The following is a 21,630-nucleotide window of genomic DNA, read 5'->3' on the forward strand; positions in this document are numbered from 1 at the left end:
TATATTTTTTTTTTTTTTTTACATCTAGAGTTCTAGTGTTTTTGTTTTGTTTTGTTTTGAGATGGTTTTGCCATGTAGTTCAGTCTGGCCTTGAACTCAGGTCAATCTTCCCGGCTCAGCCTCCCAAATGCTGGGATTACAGGCATGCAACACTACACCAGGCTGAGTTCTAGATCTCTTTAAAGAACAGCAGGGTTCTTTTCAACCTTACAGTTCTACCACAGGAAGAAGGAGGCCCAAGGAGATATAACCACTTTTGTTCTTTACAAGAAAAAGACATTTGAAATGCTGAGGAAAGAGTACAAATGCCAGCTCCGTTGCATTCAAATTTGGGCTAGTCACATTACTTTTGATTTCATTTCCTCATCTATTAAACAAGTGACAATAAATATATCACAGAATTATTGAGCCTAAATGAGCTAATGCATGTAAAATTGATGAATAACTGCAGCTGTTAACTAGGGCATGAAAATGCACACCAGTCTTGTCTTGAAGCCCTTTATTGTTTAATAGAAAACATTTTCTAAATGCATTGGTCCTAGAATTGAAATAATGGAGACCTGAGAACCAGAGAGAAAAGTCTTGAGTTATCATAAGCAATGAAGGGTGTGACTTTGCTGGTGTATGGTGCTGTGATCTGGAAAGATGAAGGGAAGGAAGCTCTGGCTAGAGAAATGGGCTTGTGTCTTGAGATTCTAGGAGAAAGAAAAAGGTAGTCCGTGCCCTTTCTGCCCTGGTGGATGGTGACAGGGCTGGGCAGTAGAAGATCACTGAATTGTAGAGCACAAAGAAATACCAGCTGTCATTTCTCCCTCTGACATTTTCTGGGCATGCCTAGCGAGGGCCCTTGCTCATTTGCTTGTGTATAACTCAGAGAAGGAAGGTGAGGCAGCCTAGATGGGGCCCAGATGTGAGAAAGACATCACTGAATTCAGAATTTTCAAGATCTCATCAACAGCGTGTATTAAGTAGGAAGAAATCAAGAGAAAGAGAGAAATTTTGGCAATACCATAAGCATTTTTTTCACTAAGAATTCTGATTTAAACCCAGTTATAGGAGACTCCCCAGCAAGTTCCAATATCTTCCAATACATAAATTGCTTTCCGCAGATCTGGCCAGTGATTACTTGGAAGAAGATAATGTGAAAACATATACAGTATTAACTACTCTTAAATGCTTAAAGAAATATATATTCCAGAAATGTAGGACATGGAGGCCTTCACTGAAACAGAAGCCCATAGTTATAAAAATTCAATAGAGAGAAGAAATAGAAAACAGAAAAAAACAGAGTGGAATCATTAACCAAAAACTGTTTCCTAATGGTCAATAAAAAATAGAGAAGGATTTTTTTATGCATCTTAACTAGTATAGTAAAATAATGACCATAGTTAAGGTGAATGCTTTTCCTAAAACAAAAAGCAAATGGTATAAGTCACAAAAACTATAATCAACAAATGAATGCATTTTACAAAATAACTCAAGAAAGTTGAGTGAAAAAATATGTAAATAACTTGTTTTATAGTTAAAGATTTTAATCTCCAGTGCATAACAGTAAGTGAAAGAATTCTGAGAAATCAGACAAAAGTATTTGGTGGATTTGAGTTAATGGGCCAAGCAAGCTTCTTTTCCTTGGCTTCTCTGTCAAATGAATCATAGATTGAGTCTTTGGTTATAGTTATGGCCATGGGAGGGATTTCTGAAATGCCAACATAGTTTTTTTTGGCCATCCTTGAACTTGTTGTGATAGTATAGGCATTGCTTCGATAACACTTCATCGAGGACATGCAAAAAGTCTCTTTCATCCCCCTCCTAAAATTGGCATTATAAATTGAGTAAAGGGTAGGTTTAGAGGCTGAAGAACTAAAGGATATCCATGTGATTGCTGTGAAAACAAGGGAACTTTTCTTATAGTCTTGCTCATGGGGGTGCCAGAGCTGAGCTACATGAAAAGGCAGCCAGGAGAACAAAAACAAGAGATTTAAAATGAGAAACATCTTGACCGTTTTCACTTTTGTCCTTGGGACAATGTTCATTGTTCTCCTCACTGTGCGACCATCAGAGCCTACTCTCCAAATATACTTTATGACCTTCTGGTAAAACAAGATTATGAGGACAGATGGAATCACAAAGCCCACTAAGAAGTGGATGACAGTATAGGCAGTCCCTTCCCAGGAGGAAGGGAAGAAATAGTTACAGTGACTGTCCCAGTTGGAGCCGTAGAAAAAGAGGACAGGGGTCACAAACGCTGCATCGAAGATCCAGGATGCTGCGATCATTTTCTTGGCCTTTTCTCTGGATACCTTGAAGCTCAGCGGGTAAACAATGGTGTAGAACCGGTCTATGCAGATGGAGAGAAGAACATAGATCTGGACGCCCGGAGTGAGATACTGAAAATAGCGTACAACCTTGCACATTGCACTCCCAAGCGTCCATCTGCCAGTAGTGAACTGGAGCAGGACAAATGGAGTGCTGGCCACACTGATGAGAAGGTCAGCACATGCCATGGAGACCACAAAGTAGTTGGTGGTGGACTGAGTCCTCCTACTCCTATGGATGACCAAGCAAACCAGGGAATTGCCAAAGATAGAAAACAACCACAGAGCCCCAAAGAAAATGCTGGCTGTGGCCACTTCCCCGGGTTTCAGTCCATATCGAAGGTCTGTTCTGTTGCCCATCCATCCGTGCTCCTCATCACATAATTCCACCAGGTCGTGGCTTGGCAGAGGTGCAGCTGTTTCAGTGTAGCTGTGGTTCTGGAGGGGCACCAAAAGTGAAGGAACAACCAAAGGTGGCTTGATGTTATCCATTCTGTGAGCAAAAACCATATTCACTTTTTTCCTCTTAGTTCTGGATAAGAAAAGAAGAACGAGGCCTCCTGTTAAAATGGTATCAAATAGGCTGACTGCTACGACTAACGATCTCATCTGACACTTAGATTGGTTGCCATTTGTCAATGAGAAAGGACTGTGGATTGGGTGGAAAACATAACTACTATCCAGAAAACATTCTGGCCCCATTTCTTTTTCATTTTAGAATGAGCTCAGCCTCTCTCTGGCCTCATCATCTCCTGATCTATAGTAGTCAGCGATAGTACACCCCATACCAAGCCCCATTCCTATACATGTCATTATTTCTTCCCCCACTGGGTAAATCACAGAGGGCAGGAAGCCCAAATCTGGCTTATGGTAAAGGCATTACCACCAGCTGAAAAACTACTGGAATTCCAGGCAAGTATGTGAGAAGTTCCTAAATGTCGTAATAGTAATGAAATAAGGCTGCAGGAAGGAAAAGCTTGAGCAGTGGAAAACACACAGAGGTTGACTATGGGAACAGCTGCGTAAAAAGAGTCTGTGAGTACAGACTGGCTGGCTCCTGGAAAGAACTCTGCCTGACCGACTGCAGATTTTCTGTTACTGAAGCGTTATGGTTAACACACAGAGCAAGCACACCATGGCCACATAAGGCAAAGGTAGCTCCTAATTTCAGGACACATACAAATAGCCTGCTTTTTACAAAAACGATGTAGTCCATGTACTAATAGTGTGCCACCTACATGCTTTGATGCCACTGTTTTGTTCCTATTTCATAAAATAATGCTGACTGAAGAATATATAAGATGTCCTCTCAGGGATATAAGCAGATTACTACAGACTTTAGGACAGTGAGGTGATTAAATACAACAAAATGTACCTGTTAGCATTACTCGGCAACTTTAAAAAGTTTTTGACGCTTAGATATAAAATATTATCAAAACATATTTAACCTTTATTGGATACTTTTTGTACTACTCAGTGAGAAAAAATTACACTTTTTAATAGTAAAAAAAGATGGCATAATTGTGTTTCATTCAATTAAAAGTGAGGTGATTTTGGTCACAGTTGGATTGTAAAGGTTTAACTTGGTCTGAATCCATTAAGTAGAAAGAGAAACCATAACAACTGGATCCATAATAACCGTAACTACTACAGTTATTAAGGTAAGAGATAAACATGGGAATTTTTGAAATTTTACCCAATAAAAGTAAAGAGCCCTGGTAGGGTTACAGCCACTGAGTTGTTAAGAATCCGCCTGGCCTGAGGCACAAGCAGATGCTGCTACATCACAGGCTCTAGAAGGAGCTCTTGGTGTGCGTCTGTGACTTCACCTTACTAAAAAACATTTCTGGTGTGACATGCAGAATTAAAGAAAGGTTCTTAATGAAAGAGTAGCTCTTACTGACCCATTTTTTCCTCGGCAGATATTTTTCCCCTTCCTTTGTGGGAGTGTTTAAAGTGTCTTCACAGAGAAACTAAATTCCACAAAAGTTTGCAGTCCAGGGTAACGCACTAAATACCATATCTGTATTATCTTCAGGTTTCTTTTGTCTGTGGAGCAGCCCTACTTGACCTCGCAAAGAGAAATGTAAAATTTTTTTTTTCCATTAAGTTTACACATTGAAGGTAAATAATACAGTTACATTCATCACTGGGATCTTGTCCCTTTACATGATGTATCTTGGTTCTTATTTCTTCCCCATTCCCCACCCTCCCTTCACCCCTTTAACCTCCCCTATTTACAATGACTTTGTTTTCATTTTTTCCTTTTTTCATATTTTTCTTTTCCCTTATTTCCTTTCCCCTCCCCTTTCTACTTCCCCTTCTCCTTGAGACCTTTTCTTCCTATTTCACACTATCAATTATACCATTTAACCTTATTTACTTTTAGTTTTTCACACAAGAGAAACTATTCAATATTTACTCATGTGTGTCCTATTTAAAGAAATGTAAAATAACTTGACATTTTCATAACTAAAGGACTTTGAAGCATGCTGCCAAATGATAGGCAATTGTAAGAAAGCAACCATACTTTCCTTAATTTAAAAAATAAGACAAAACAATGAACATGGTGAAAACAGGATTAAAAAAAAAAAGAAGAACATGAGCTCTAAGATTAGGATTGCCCTAGAAAACCTGGAATGCAGGACCCTCCCTTATAAAACTGAAATAATCTTTTCACCTGCATTTGTTCAAAACCTATAAAATTTCAAAGAACAAAACCACTTTAAAAAAAACCACAAAAGACACAACACACACAAAAAAAGGACAAGCAAAAAGCTGCTCTCTAAACTTTTTTTGGGTTGGCAGGGCCTAAATAAAACAGGAGTCAATGGCACTGGTGCCCTTCCTTGGTCAATACACTTTATTCCTATGAAGTTTAATTTCCACTTCCTCTCCCTACACAACTCTGTGAAGGAAACTTAAGCTCACGGTGACAACTAAAGCCCTGCTAGGTCTCCGTCCCTCCTTGCCTCCAGCTGCTTTACACCAGTGAGTGTGCTGGCTTCTCCAGCAGCTTGGACGCAGGGGCTCTCCATGGTCGAAAAGAGAGGGAGAGAGCCTGAGAAGTCTGAGGAGTCTGGGTTTCCCCATAAGTGCATGACTTTCTGACTGCAGCTCTGCTTATGATTCAATAAACCAAGAAGCTGTGCTGGTGCTAGGGAAACCCAGATTAGTAAGGCCTATAAAATACAAAATAAGCAGTCCACCATATTATAACTACATTTGATGATAATTATAATTAACTGCTGAAAACAGACACATTTACAAGGAGTGAAGTAATGGAGGAAAACAGGGACCCAATTTTAACTGGGGTAGGGAAGATTTTACAAAGCTGAGGTTTGAGCTGTGGTTGGAGGAGGACTTATCCAGAAAGACAGGAACAACAGCAGCAACAAAATGCCAGGAAAGAGAAATAGTATGGAGAATGAATTTGGGGGTCACCTTTCTGGGCTGATCTTTTGGGGGGACCTTTTCCCGCTTAGAGACAATTCCCTTTAGACCATACCTCACAGACTATACAGTTTCTAAATGCCCTACAGTCAAACTGACCTCAATTTTCCCCCTGTTTACAATGAGAGGCTGTATTTTCCACATTCGTGGGTTGAAATGTGGTCAGATGATGGATAAAGAATATTAACAAATCCATGCTTGTGGTGCCCTTGTTCATATAGCACCCTGTCAGTCCTTTACTGCAGCATTTTCCAAGTTTGTTTTGCTCTGGCTTAGCAATGCACTGGAATTTCTCAGCGAGCTTTAAAAAATATACACATGCCTGGGTCCCACCCTCTGTCACTCTACTTACTTTAAGCGGTCCAGAGTGCAACCTGGGCACTGGATGTGCTTAAGTTCCCCAGGTGATCCTAACATGTGGCCAAGGTTAGGGATCACTGCTTTAGAATTACGCCCATGTTTCTGTCTTCTCCACTGAATTATGGGCTCCTGAGGGGCAGGTGCTTTTCCCCATGCTCTATAGCTTCCACTGAGTTTCTTCACATTAACAACTGCTGACTAAACATTGACTAAATTGGATCCATAAGGACAAATAACTAAAATGACTCCTATGCTCTGTGGCTCTACTAGAATTAAATGCAGGATAGGAAGTCACTGTGTGTTTCAGGGAGCTGAAAAATTGACGACCATGGTGAAAGGGGAAAAATCATAACTCCCGGTAAGGGCCAAATAGGTAAAACTGAAGTCACCCAGGTCAGCTGCTACAAGAAGCAGGCAGAGGTAAGGTAGTTTGAGTGTTGCCAGACAGGTCCTGTACCCCTGACCCCCCAAAATAGTCTGCCATATATACTATAAGCCAAGGGTCCCAAAGTAAAATTTCACAAAGGCCTCTTCTGCTCCATTATTTTGAAATGTCTTCCACAGAGTGTTTATGAAATAAAGGCTATTTAATCAGTAATTATATCGAGCCACCCATATACAGTAAGTGTAAGAGTGACGAGAAAGAAGTCACCTCTTTCTTGCTCCCACCTATCTCTTCACAAACAGTTTTGAGACTGCCATTGGGTGGAATATTGAAGGCCCTTATTTATCTCTATATATTAACTAAAAGAGGAAAATTGGCCTATCAAATGATCTACTTATCTATCTGGGCTCTAAGAGATGTGCTTTGTTTTGTTTTTTTGTACTGGGGATTGAACTTGGGTCCTTGCACTTGCAAGGCAGGCCACCAAACCACTGAGCTAAATCCCCAGACCCTAAAAGATGTGTTTTAATGTGTGGGTGGAGAAAATGGTGATGGGCAAAAACCCCAGGAGCTGGGAAGCCCTCTCTACTGAGGGAATATGCTTTATCATCTGGTATTGTAATTTTTACTCTGCATTTTTGTCTTCCCCATTAGGTTATGAGTTTCTTGAGAATAGAGACTATGTTTTTATCTCTACATCCCAGGGGCATATAGATATTAATAAGTGATAGAGATATTAAAGGTGTACTGAATATATAAATGGATGGTTACGTTAATAAAAATTATCTAATACTTAAAAATAGGCAAAATGTTGGGACATTTAATTCCCCTGGTGCTGGGGATGGAATAGGGCCTCAATATCCTAGGTAAGTGCTCTATACTCCCAGCCCTATAAAATATTTGTTCATATAATTTTTTATTAGTACATATGTATAGTACACAATGATTACACTCATTGTGGGGAACAGGCACATGTACATAACTTATCTTAATTCTTTTTATTCTACTTTTCTTTTCTTCCCTCTCCATCCCTCCAACTCAAGATCTTTATCCCATTTACCAAAGATCTATCTCCCTATTTCCTATTGTCTGTCTTTCCTTTTGCTCTTTAAATTATTTGCACTTTGGGTTTCTCATATAAGAGAAGTGATGCAATATTTAATCTTGTGTGTCTGATTTATTTTACTTAATATTATGGTCTCACCGGACCCAAGGATTATTAATCCTCTAGAAAATTAAATTTGTGCTTGACTACTATTTACTACTCAACTAGCACCAGACACTGTGAAGTTACATGTTAACTTGTAGATTTCTGTTCAGCAGAAAAAATAACCCAAAGGTTAGGTTATGGACATACTGCCTTGTAGGACATTAACCAGTTTTATGTCTACTTAGTCGAAATTTTTAATGCTGATTTTTAAATTTTATTAGTACATGTTTGTAGTACATGATTATAGTCACTGTAAGAAATTAGTACATATACACAACACATGCTGATTTTAAAAAATGCCTGTAAATGCCATTTCTTCAAAGGCTCTTGGAACCAGCTTTAATACCTCATCAGTTCCTTCGGTAATAAATTAATAAATTTGACATGTTTATTCTTTATTTGATGATTTACAATCTAAGTTAATGATTTTAACTTTTTGAAAGTCACATTTGATGGACGGGTTTGTTGGATGAATGAGTGACTGCAAGCTAATGAGAGGGAGAGGAGGACCATAAAGAAGAATGAAGGGCACAGAAGGCGAGCTCAGCTCTGCCAAGGGCTATTCTTGGCTAAGTCTATATCAACCACTGCTGCAGTTTTCTCCGAGACTCAAAAACCCCTAACTGATTTCTTTCCCCTCCTGAAATCGTAACGATTCCCAAACATTCTCACAATGTTGGAAGACCCTTCTCATTTCCGAGATTTGTTTAAAGTTTAACATCAAGGGCCAGGGATTTCACTCAGTGGTTCTGCCACCTGCCTCGCAAGCACAAGGTCCGAGTTCGATCCCCAGTAACAAACAAACAAACAAAAAAATTAAAATCAAACTCAATATTTGTAATTTTTATATAATGTAGTTAAAAATAATAAAAAAATTTTTCTGTACAATGGGATGTATCTGCTGGAGTTAAACCACAGAGATAAGGCCATTTACTAAATAATAATAAGATTCATTTCAGTGATGACAATAGTTACAGCATTAATACTACCGAGAGTTATTATTATGATGAAGTACTTTATACCCCTTCAAGGCAGGTAACATTATTAGCCCAGTTTTACAACTGAAAACACCTTAACTTCATCCCTCAGGTCATACAGTGGAAAGAAGTCACTTCAGGACTGCTTCCCCTCATGCCCCTGCTCTTAATTAACCACCACTGGGGCTTCATGCCCACTGAGACCACAAAGGGCCTGATCGGAATTGAGAGGGTCAAACTGGCTGTACAGAGACAGATCTTTCTTTCTTTTTTTTTGGTACCGGGGATTGAAGAGACAGATCTTTCTTAATTGCTCATCCAAAATTATTCCCCACAGCCTCTTTGCTACCAACAGATACATCTGTTCAATACACTAGCTCAGAAATACGTGACATAGTAAACATTAAAAAAAAAATCACACATATGATATACCGCATGGAGGCCTAGCATCAAAAGTGCAGGAGACACACTGGTCTGGAGAGAGCTTTTTTCTTCAGAATAAGTGTATGACAGTGTTGGAAGTTCAATAGGACTGATGATAAACTTGCCTTTTAAACACAAATTGAAGGCAGAACTCTAGACTTTAGTTTGAATGAGGGAAAAATTTGGTCAATGGTTTCCCAAATAGAAAACTATCTTTTATATTTTTCACTGTTTTATTTTAGAAAATACTGGGGCAGTAGATATTTTTCTTAAGCCTTTAGTTGTAATGTAGGCTTGAGTTGCCTATGCATAAAAAAACCAGAAATGCCTGTGACAGTGCCAGGCTGGAACTGGCGTGCACAGACGTCCCCAAACCAACTGTACGCATTTCTTTCTAACTTCAGGTTGAATGACATCAGGTTCAATTTCAGGAGTCAGATATGGTAGGAATAGTCACAACACAGAAAAAGACATACACCACAAATCAGCTTGTTTTATTTTTTCCACTACAGAGCCAGTTATTAAACATTTGCCAAAACACCACTTCCAGAAGAAAAGGGTTTACAGAGCATCCTATCCCAAAGTCCAGAACGTGCACACTCCTAAAAGATTTTAGCTAAGTATGTCCCATATAATATCCCATTCAATATTTAATAGATGTCTTCTATCTTTATTTGCTAAATTTGGCAAATTTATACCCAGAACATAATATTCTGCTAAAAATAATTATTTTCATTTCACAATGTAGGCAAATTGCAAACATACTGCTTTGAAATCAAGATGGCTAATGTATAAATCCTTATTTTGTCATTCACTAACTTTGTGACCTTGAGCATGTTACCTAACCCTTTTGAACTTTAATTTTCTTACCCCTAAGATGAGGATAATTCTTTCCTATCTCATTTGCTTCTTTTGAGAATTAAAGGATATATACTGGAAATAAATTAGTTAATATATATAAATCTACTGGGTACAAGGAAAATAAGTGTCATCCTTGTATATAGTTCTATAAATCACCTAGTTCTGTATCTGGCACAAAGCAAGTTCTTGAAAATTGCGCTGTTACTACTGTCAGCACATGAGAATAATTTAAACCATATGACAAGCAAACATATTTTTGTAACAATATCATATACTTTAATGACAATACTAACATTAATCACATCCTTTAAATTTTTTGAGGGCAAATGGCTTTTGTGAAAGGTCCTGGGTACCTAATCATCATTTACAACAGAATTTCTAAAGGCAAAATTATTGAGGCCCAAATAAATAAATACAACCTTTCTCTAAGCTGGGAATGATTTTATAGTAACATTCTCACCAGATCTCTCTATTCTATACTATACACCAAAATATGTAATATAACTAGATTAAATGTGCCTCTCACAAGTACAAAGAATCCATTCTGTTTTAATTATTTCCATTAGATAATTGTGAATAATTAAAAAAGAACCTCACAATTGTTGATGAAAACAGCTTCCCTGCAATCACTTGGAATTTTCTCTAATGCTCTACCCTCCTTTCATAATGCATGTGTGTATACATGTGAGAGAAAAAGAGAAGACTGGTACATCATCTTGTCTGGATACTGGTTGTGTGTTCAAGGGGAAAATGACTTTTGAAACAAAGAAGGAATTTCATAATAGCTCTTTTTTGTTTGTACTTGGAATTGAACTCACAGCCTTCAGCTTACCAGACAGGTGCTGTGCCACTGAGCTACATCCCCAGCCCTAAACAGCTCTTTCTGTATTCATAAAGTAGTCACAAAAACCCATGAACATTTCTGAGTAAAAAATTATGAACATCTGAATTTAAAAAACTATTATTCTATCACCTTTACCTTCACACAAATTCTAAAGTATAAGAAATAAAATGGGTCAGCATTGTTGGTAATATTTTCGATTACCCAGGAAGGCTTGTATCCCTGCAGCCTCTCTCATAATTATGTAAGTTTTAAAAAATCAAAGTCCTCATTAAAGTACCCCCCCACACACACAAAGTTTTGTGTGGTACTGGGGAGTTAAACCCAGGGCATTTGCGCTGAGATTTACCTCCAGTCCTTTTCTATTTTGAGGTAAGGTCTCACTAGGTTGTTACATTACCCAGGCTGGGCTTGAAATCATGATCATCCTGCTGGGATCATAGGCATGCACCATTATGCCTAGCCTAAAACGTAAATGTTTCTTTTCTTTCTTTTTTTTTGGTACCGAGGGAATCGAACTCGGGACCTTGTACTTGCGGGGCAGGCAAAGGAACCACTGAGCTAAATCCCTGACTCAATGTAAATGTTTTTTAAAAATTGTTTTCTTTTTCACATTTTATCAGCAGTAATCTGAGACCCATTCAATCTCAGAAATCTACAATCTCAGTAAAATGATAACCAATAAAGTGATAACCAATGCTGACTGGTCTCAGAGAACTGTGGCCTGAGGGTGTGACAGATTGAGGTGTTCGTAGCCACAGGTGTGGCTTCAGAGACTTAGGCTGGACCCTCCATAGTGATTCTGCTGAATGGAGGTGGGCAGAATGCCAGCAGAATGTCCTGACCACAGCTGGTGATTGCAGATAAGGCATTTGGGTCTACCTTGGCCCCCAAGAAAGGCTGAAGAGATGAACTATACTTTTTATGTGTTCCCTCAATTCTTGCTGAATAACAAACCAACTGCTGCAGATCTGCCACAAATCTGGGCTTGGGTTGCCCTCTAGTGCTGAATCAGTGACAACACATCAAGAGCAGACTTCGCAGTCACGGGAATTTAGGGTGCTACCTAGTGCTAAGTAGACTCAGAAAACATTCAAGAAACCTGCTTAAATTTTTAGAAAGATGGGTTAAAAACAAAGGCAGATTATAAACATTGGAATAAACTCCAATCCTTCAATGTGCAAACCACAATGCAAAAACAAGCATCAAGAACTTTAAGAGAACCAAGACATCACCTCATAGTGAAAAACAAGGCACCAGAAACTAAATGGATAGTAACTAACATAGCTAATCTCTTAACTGGAGAATTTAAAACTGCTGATTTAGGGAAACTCAATGAGTTTCAAGAGAACACAGGGAAGTGAATCAATAATCTAACAGAGACTTGGAAGTCATTTAAAAAATTAAACAAATTTTGGGTCTAAATTGAGCAAGGTGGTGTATGCCTATTAACCCAGTTACTTGGCTAAGGGAGGAAGATTTCAAGTTCAAAGTCAGTCTCGGTAACTTGGTGAGAAAAACCAGGAGGGAGGGAGCAAGGGGGGAGAAGGGAGGGAAGAAGAAAGAAGAAGAGGAGGAGGAGGGAGGAAGAGAGGGGAAGGGGAGGGAGGAAGGAGGAAGGAAGAAGGGAAGGCAGGCAGGCATACACAAAAGAAGAGAAAAGAGAAATGTAGCATAGTGATAAATACTTGTTAGCATGCATGAGGCCCAGGTTTAATCCCCAGCAATGGAAAAAAAAATGTTACAAATGGCTGTATACTGATAATTACCTGAAATGTAATAGGTTAATTCTCCAATTAAAAGACATAAATTTTCTAAATGGATTAAGAAAACAAGACCCAATTATATGCTGCTTACAATAAATCCATTTCACCTTTAACGACACGTATAGACTGACAGTAAAGCGATGGAATGAGATATTCCATGCAAAATGGAATAAAAAAGAAAGTAGGGGTAACCATATTTTTATTGAAAAATATACTTTAAATAAAAAGCAGTAAAAGAGACAACGGGTCAATTAAGCAAGGGGAATTAACAATTCTAAGTATATATGCACCTGATATCAGAATACTCAAATATATAGAACAAGTATTAACAGACCTAAATGGAGAAATAGTCCACAATACAAAATGGAGTGACTCTTAACACCTCGCTATCAACAAAAGATGGGTCATCCAGACAGAAAATCAACAAGGAAACAGCAGAGTTAAATTGCATCCTAGCCCAAATGGATCTAATTGATTCTACATAACATTTTATCCAGTACCTGAAGAATACACATTCTTCTCAACAGCACACGGAACAAAGAGCACATGATAGGCCACAAAATAAGACTCAACCAATTTTTTTAAACGGAAATAATACTGAGTATCTTTTCCAATCACAAATACACTAAAACCAGAAATCACAAGAAAAACTTAGGAAACTATACAAATACCTGAAAATTATTTGAACAACTAATGGATGAAGGAAGAAATCAAGAAGGAAATTTTAAAATTTCTTAAAATAAATGAAAAGGGAAACACAACATACCATAACCTATTGTACACACCAGAGGTAGTGCTAAGAGGAGTACACTCAGCATCTACATTGAAAAAGCAAGATGGCTGGGGATTTAGTGCAGTGGTTCTGCTGCCTGCCTCACAAGAGCAAGGACCCAAGTTCGATCCCTGGTACAAAAAAACGAAAAAGCAGAAAGCTCACAAATAAACAACATTATCTTTGCACTTCAAGGAACTAGAAAAATAAGAACATACTGTACCTAAAATGAGAGAAAGAAAAAAATAACAAGGATCAGAGCAATAATCTTAGCAAAGAAAAAGAGAAAACTCAGATAACAAAAATTAGAGATGAAAGGGAGACATTAAAACTGACACTACAGAAATACAAAGGGTTGGGGGCCAGGGATTTAGCTCAGTGGTTCTCGTGCCTGCCTCGGAAGTGCAAAGGCCCAACTTCGATCCCCAGTACCAAAAAAAAAAAAAAAAAAGAAAGAAAGTAAGAAAGAAAACGAAAAGGGTCATTAGAGTTTAATGTGAACAACTATACACTAATAATCTGTATAACCAATAAAAAAGAAGGAAAAAGGCAATTCCACTTAAAATAGCTACTAAAAATAAGTGAATAAATAAAATACAGAGGAATAAATTTAATCAAAGAGTTGAAAGAGCTCTATAATGGTAACTATAAAAAAAACTGATGAAAGACATTGAACAGGAGACCAAAAAATGGAAATACATCCCCTATTCACTGGTTGAAAGAATGAATATTGTCAAAATGTCCATACTACCTAAAATAATTTCCAGATCCAATGTACTCCCTATCAAGATACCAATGATCCTTCACAGTAATCCCCCCAAAATCCTAAAATTGGTATGGAACCACCCACCCACACACATGCACGCATACACACACACTCCAAATACCCAAAACCATCTTGAGTAAAAAGAACAAAAGAGGACACATTACACTATTTGGCTTTAAAATATATTACAAAACTATAGTAATAAAGACATCATGTACTGGCAAACAGGTACATGGATCACTGGAACAGATTAGAGAACCTGCAAGAGACAAATCTGCTAAAAATACAAATTGGAGATGGACAGTTTTTATTTTTAATAAATGGTCCTAGGAAAACTGACTATCCACATACAAAAGAAAGAAACTAAGCCAGGTCCAGGGAAGCATGCTTATAATCCTAGGTACCTGGCAGGTTGAGGCAGGATTGCAAATTTGAGGCTATCCTGGGCCACACAGCAAGACCCTGTCTCAAACTTTTAAAGAGGGGCCGGGGATGTAACTCAGTAGTAAACACCTCCCTAAATATTCCACATTAAACCCAGGTCCTTCACACTGAGCTGATCCCTATACCCATCTCCTTTTCAAAATTTTGAAATAAGATCTTGCCAAGTTGCTCAGGGTGGGCTTGAGCTTGCACTCCTCCTGCCTCAGCCTCCCAGAATGCTGGTATTATAGGCAGAGTGCCCTTCTATCCGGGTACTCAATCTGAAGAAAGAAGGAAGGGAAGGGGAAGGAAGGGAAAAACAGAAAGATAACAACAACAACAACAACAAAAGGCAAGAGACCTAAATAAGCATTTCTCAAAAGAAGACACACAAATGATCAACAGAAATAGGAAAAAATGTTCAAAATCACTAATCACCAGGGAAATGCAAGTCAAAACCACAATGAAGTATCATTTCACTCCAGAAAGAATGGCTATTATCAAAAAGACTAAGAATGATGAATGCTGGTGAGGATGTCAAGAAAAAGGAACCCAAAAGGAGGATGTGTTGTTGGGGACAGTGGCACATGCCTATAGTCCCAGCTACTTAGGAAGCGGAGGCAGGAAAATTGCTTAAGCCTAGGAATCTGAAGCTAGCCTAAGCAAGTTATCACAATGCAAAACAAATGACAAATGAACAAAAGGAGAGGAGTGGGGAAGAAAAAAGAAAAAAAGAAGAAAAGAAAAGAGAAGAAAGGACGGACCTTTGCAAGAGTACTAGCAGGAAATCAGTAATTCTACCTGGAGCCAGCTGTGGTGGTGCATACTTGTCATCCCAGCTACGCTGGAGGATGAAGGCAGGAATATTCCAAGTTCAAGACCAGCACAGGCCACTTAGCAAAGCTAAGTGTCTCAAAATAGAAAGGGCTGGGGATGTAACTCAGTGTTACACCACCTAGCATGCATGAGGCCCTGAGTTCAATTCCTAATACTGCAAAAAACCAAAAATATATTATGGATGTTAAACTCTTAATAAACATGTCCACATAGGTATGTGACTTATCAGTCACAGACATAATTGGAGAAATGACTATTCAGAGCCTTTGCCCATTTTCATCAGTTCGTTCAGCATTTCACACACAGATTAAGATCATACTATGTGCCAGAAAGTGCTGTGCTCAGAACTGAAGACAATGGCAAATAAAACTGCGTTCCTAACCCTCATGAAGAGCATCACCGAATTAGTAGTAGAATGGGGCGGGAAGAGTAATAGATAGCTACGTTGTAGTAAGTTATACAAAAGAAAAGAGCAGAAAGGAGAGAGCAGGGTAGGAGACCCCTCCCTTAGGCTGGGCAATCAGGGAAATAACGGAAGTAGGAGAGGAATGGACACATCTGTGGTAGATTTTCTAGGACCCAGCTCCTGACAGATGACAAGAGAATCTAGCTACCAAGCTGCGTTGGACCCTTCACCACCTTCTAGATCCTGAATAGTATTTCAGGCCTGGCCTTAGGACTGTTCTTGTGACAGTCTACTGTCCTTGAGGTAATTCAGAATCCTTTACAGGCCAGAACCTAAATACACCCAGGAGTAGGACAAATACAGAGACAGGTGGGGCCTGCAAATGCAAAGTGCCTCTGAGAATTCCCTCACCCTTGATGCAGTTTGTCCTCCAATTCTCCCAATTACAGATAGGTGCTCAGTGGAGTCTATGGTTCCCTGCCAGGTACACTTTGAAAACCTATCCTCAGGGCCCAGATAAATCACTGAGATACTGATGTGAGCTGTGTTGTTTACTGCTTCGTACCTACCCAATCCCATTCTGAGAATCAACCTGAACTCTCAGTGCTCCCTTGCTTTACAGGGAAGTTGTACCACTGGGACTGAGGCAAATCCTCACCTCTTGTTTTCTGGAAGCCAAAAGGAAAGATAGAAGAAATGAGGACCTCTGAACAAGGAACATGGCCTTGGCAGTGTGGCAAAAAGGCCCAAATGGACACAATGGATCTTATGAGGATGATGGAAATGTTCTGAATTTGAATTACAGTGATGGTTATGTACCTCTGTAAGTTTAGCAAACATCACAGAATTGTACACTTAAAGTGAGTGAATTCATGGGATGTAAATCCTTAATAAAGCTATTAGAAAAGGGAGAGGCTTGGGGCCTTCATTTCACTTCCTTATTCCAGATTAGTGCAGAAGGTAATGGAGGACTAGCACTCATGAGGCTGATCCAAGGCAGGTAGTACCCTAGCTTAGAAGAGAGTCCATCCATCCTGAAGGCTGTCAGAGCAGCCTATCACCGGCTCAGACTACAGTGACTTCACTGCCATAATCCAAGGGGATCTGAGACACCACCACCTCCATTTAGTCCCATGTAAGGACTCCAGGACCTGGGCAGAGGAAAGGAGTCCCAGTAATGTTTACTGGTGACCTTTTATTGTTGATGGAGCCTTGCTATTATTTAAAGGAAATAATGTGTGTAACAGAAAATGGTTCTTCAAAAATATCCAGACCCCAATTCCTGGAAACTGCAAATTTGCTGTAACATAATAAAAGGTAATCTGCATATATAATTAACTTTATGGACCTTAAACTAGGAAGAGTATCTGAGATTATGCAGATAAATCCAATAATCTGGTCACATAAATCCTTAACGCATTTATGCAGAAGATTGCAATTTTTTGATATTTTGCATGAAATTTATGTTACCTAGAAAAATTCAAGAACAAGAATTGAAGAGAAAAAAATTTTATTACATTCTGTTGTTATGGGTGTTTCAATAGGCTTTGTTATGGGTGGACCAATAGGCTTTGAAGGTTTAAATACAGAGAACTTTCTCTGGCTTCTGGCAAAAAGATGCAGGAGGAGAGACAGAAAGAGTTCCAAGCAAAAGAAGTAACTGAAACCACACTGCTGGCTCTAAGATGTAGGGGCTCAAGTGTCAGGGAAAGATCCCCAGGGGCTATGAATGAACGGCTCCCAATTGACAACCAACAAGAAAACAGGGCCAGCCATGCCAGTGCACACGTGAGATCCTAGCAGCTAGAAGGCTGAAGCTGAGGCAGGAAGATAGGAAGTTCAAACTCAGTGGGGGGTGGGGGGTGGGGTGTAGTCTTAAATCACAAGTCATTACATTCTGCCAATAACCGGAATGAACTTGGAAGAAGAAACACCCCTAGAGCTTCTGAAAAGAATCACAATCCTGCCAACATCTTGATTTCAATCATGCAAACTCTAAACAAAGAAATTAGCCCAGCCCACCTAGACTTCTGACCTACATAACTGTGAAACAATAAAGGGGTGTTATTCTGACCCACCAAACTTGTGTTAATTTGTTACAACATAGAAATCAGTTCAATGTAGCATTTCTTATATAACTGAATGTGAGAGCTAAAATTCACACAGATGATTCTGGTGCTTTCAATTACCCAACCAGCATCCGGAATGATACTTAAAAAATATTCCTATTTCATGTTATTCATTGGAGTGAGGCCTTAGAAACCTAAATCTGACTATAAGTATTTAACAAGTCAAGAGACCCTGTTTCTATTTTTGTGTCAGTATAAACATTAAGTCAGTGGATCTCTTTATCTAAATCTCCACTGAGGTCTATAATATGAATTGAGTTAGCATAGATATCTTTAGCTCTATATAGCAAAAATGATAGGCAGATGAGCAACATACAATCAATTAATTTATAACCTACCACTTTCATTGAACAGAAAGCTCATCCCCAGAAAGCATTTTGATTTGAAGAAAGGGAAGTTCTATAGGGCTGCTGGGGCCCGGCACCCGGGGCCTACAACATCCAAGATCAGGAGTGTGCATTTCAAAAGGAAAGGTGATTTTACCCGGGGTGCAGACCAGTCATCCCCAGTACCCTGGTTGTGTTAACAATCTCTTATTAAAGATTCCTGAAAGACAGGGTTTAGTCAAAGAGGACCTACCACCAGTGTTTGCCTCTCTTCCATCTAATACAAAATCTCAGAGAAAGAAACAGTTACTAGACCTGTTGACAGACCTCTACTAATAGCTTATACTTTTCTTCCCAGTAGGGGGTCTTTCAAATTCTGAAGAAAACAATCTGAACAAGGAATTTGTACCTCACCAAACTCAATTTAAAACATTACAACATTTTTTGAATACTTGCAGTGTGCTCATTCAGTAAAAGAAAAGGCAATCAGTTGTTTGAAGGCAAATGTTCAATTTTATTTCCAAGTTGTGATTTCAGTATCAACATTTCTACCATTGTGACTTAAATATGAAAGAGGTGGGGCAGCAAAGACCACATTCATTAATTACACTCAAAGTGAAAAAAGTTGTTTGTAGGTGTGGTTTACAGCTGTCCCTCAGTATCCGGAAGGGGTACAGATACCCTGCGGATGCCAAAATCTGTGGATGTTCATGTTCCTTATGTATAAAGTGGTGTAATGCTTGCATAAAACATATGTACATATTCCTGTATACTTTAAATCATCTCTAGATGATTATATGATTGTCCTAGGTGCTCATATACCTAATATGGTATAATGTAAATGTTATATAAGTGGTTGTTATCCTGTCTGAGGAATAATGACAAGAAAGGAATAGTTTTTGCAGCACTAGAGACTGCATATAAGTATCTGTGTATTCTACCCCTGAGCTACAGTCCCAACCCAGGCTAGGGGTGGTGGAAGTATTTTTAATCTGTAGCTGGTTGAATCCAAAGATGCAGAAACTGAGGATATGGAAAGTTGATTATTTTTTAAAATAACATAAAAGATTTACTAAAATGCAAGTATAAGCACTGGACAAAGAGCTACTAAAAACTGCTTTTCAGGAGCATTTACTTGCCTATGTCATACCAAAGTCAACATCTGGGTAAATCTTTATATGCACCACTGATCTGAGTTTCCCAGAAAGCTAACTTGTAGTTCAGAAAACAGAAATCAGATGTTCCCTCAGTACTAAGAACTGAATCCAGACCTTTTTATTTGTTCTGTCTTGAGAGAGGGTCTTGCTATGTTTCCCAAGTTGGTATTGAACTTGTGATCCTCCTAACTCAGCCTCTTAGAGTAGCTGAGATTACAAGTGTGCACCTCTGTGCCTGGCTAGATTTGATTTTGTGGATTTTTTATGGACAAATTATACAACTATATGTAATCAGATGTCATGGAAAACATGGCTGAACACAACATGGATTTACATATATTTCACATGGATGATACGTATTTCAGTGTTATATACTTTTAGGCAGTGTAAATTAATGCTATTGTTATCATTTCTCAGTATTTCTTATTTCAGGGCCAGGGATTTAGTTCAGTCGTTTGGCCACCTGCCTTGCGAGCTCAAGGTCCTGAGTTCAATCCCTGATACCGAAAAAAAAAAAAAGTCTTATTTCAACCATCTATATATTAGTAATAGTTGATCCAAATCACTCACCCCAGCAATTTCCAAACTTTCTTCCTCAGAAAATGTATTCACAAGAGTGATAAACTGAGCCTCATGGGCCAGGCCTATAATCCCAGCACTATAGTTGGTTAAGGCAGGAGAAATTACAAGTTTAAACCCAGCCTTGGCAACTTAGCGACTTAGTGAGATCCTGTCTCAAAGAATTTTTTAAAAAGGGCTGAGAATGTGAGACAGTACTCCACACAAAAAAAGTTATACACTTCCATAGATGATATTCAGAATTACACGCAACTCTATGAGTTTGACCTATAAATCTAACCTTTTAAACTAGGCATGTTGGAGCGTGCTTGTAATCCCAGCATTCGGAAGGCTGAGGCAAGAAGACTACCATGAGTTGAAGCCCCGCCTGGGCCACACAATGAGTTCAAGGCTACCCCAAACTACACAGCAAAACCTTGTCTCAAAAAGAAAAAAAAAGATTAACCTTTTAATCTCCCACCTAAGCAATCATGTTAAAAACTGTTATGTAGAGGGCCAGGGATTTAGCTCAGTGGTTCTGCCATCTGCCTTGCAAGCAAGCGCAAGGACCCAACTTTGATCCCCAGTACCAAAAAACAAAAAACAAAACTGTTATATAGAGAGCCTTAAACTTATTTTAATTTCTGAAAACAAATTATTAGCAGACTTTGGTATTTTAGGTATTAGCAAGTGATTACTTGCAACAGACATCTGTTTGGGAAACTTTGATGAGTACAGCCCTGCTGTAACACAAGTGCATCCCTAAAATTTAAATTCCTAAAGGCCAAGTAAGGAGCTTGGCACAGAGACCCAGGGAAAAGTAATAAGAGGAGAATCCAGTTATTCTTCCTACTGGGAAACTGGGATATTACAAACCAGCTCTCCATTGCTGAGTCTACTAACAAGCATCGTCCTGGAGGAAGCCCATCTTCTACCGATGCTCTTTAAAGCCACTGACATTCCAACAGTTTCACAGCCTGCACCCAAATTGGAAGATTTATTCTCTTTAGATTATGTGTACCTTAAATAAGAGGCTGTATAGTATAGTGGCTGAGATCATGGGCTCTAGACTAGTGGCTCTCAAATGGAAGCAATTTCACTTTCCAGAAGACATCTGGCAATGACCGGAGATATTGACATCTGGTAAGTAAAGGCCAGGGATGTTGCTAAACATTTTAAATGAGCAAGATGGCCCCCCATAACACAGAATTATCCAGCCCAAAATGCCAACAGTGCTGAGGTTGAGAAAGTGCTCTAGAACCATTCCATCTAGATTTCAAATCACTTATTTATAATCTGTGGAGCCTCTGTGCTACTTAACTTTGTGCTGAATGTCTTCGCCAATATAGCTACGGTACTGTACCCACCTTACTGATTTGTGCAAACAAATTACACAAGAAAGGAGTTAAGAATAATATCAGAAATCTCAATACTTTGGGTGGCTGAGGCAGGAGGAATGCAAGTTCAAGCCCAGCCTGGGAAATTTAGCAACTGAGTGTAGACACTGTCTTGAAATGAAAAATTTTAAAATGGCTAGGGATGTAGCTTAGAGCAAAGGCCCTGGGTTTGCCTAGTACCACCAAAAATATAAAAAAACAAAAAAATTCCATAACAAAGCAAGAATTTACCAAATGTTTGCTTTTTTTTTTTTTTTTTGGGTTTTTT

At 38.8% G+C, this 21,630-nt stretch overlaps 2 protein-coding genes across 2 annotated transcripts in view; both read right to left on the reverse strand.

Moving 5' to 3' along the window:
• Dusp16 (dual specificity phosphatase 16) overlaps window positions 1-21,630 on the reverse strand; it is a 173,567-nt gene that overhangs the window by 147,783 nt on the left and 4,154 nt on the right. The window lies entirely within an intron of this gene.
• The window catches only part of Gpr19 (G protein-coupled receptor 19), a 24,242-nt gene continuing 4,154 nt past the window's right edge, over window positions 1,543-21,630 (reverse strand). The window contains exon 2 of the mRNA XM_010638390.2: window positions 1,543-2,847. Coding sequence (XP_010636692.1) covers window positions 1,575-2,825 — 1,251 coding nt within the window. The 5' untranslated portion in view covers window positions 2,826-2,847 and the 3' untranslated portion in view covers window positions 1,543-1,574. The remainder of the gene's footprint in view (window positions 2,848-21,630) is intronic.

This window comes from Fukomys damarensis, unplaced genomic scaffold (assembly GCF_012274545.1).
Source record: "Fukomys damarensis isolate Sample0158 unplaced genomic scaffold, DMR_v1.0_HiC HiC_scaffold_19, whole genome shotgun sequence".
Classification (NCBI taxonomy): domain Eukaryota; kingdom Metazoa; phylum Chordata; class Mammalia; order Rodentia; family Bathyergidae; genus Fukomys; species Fukomys damarensis.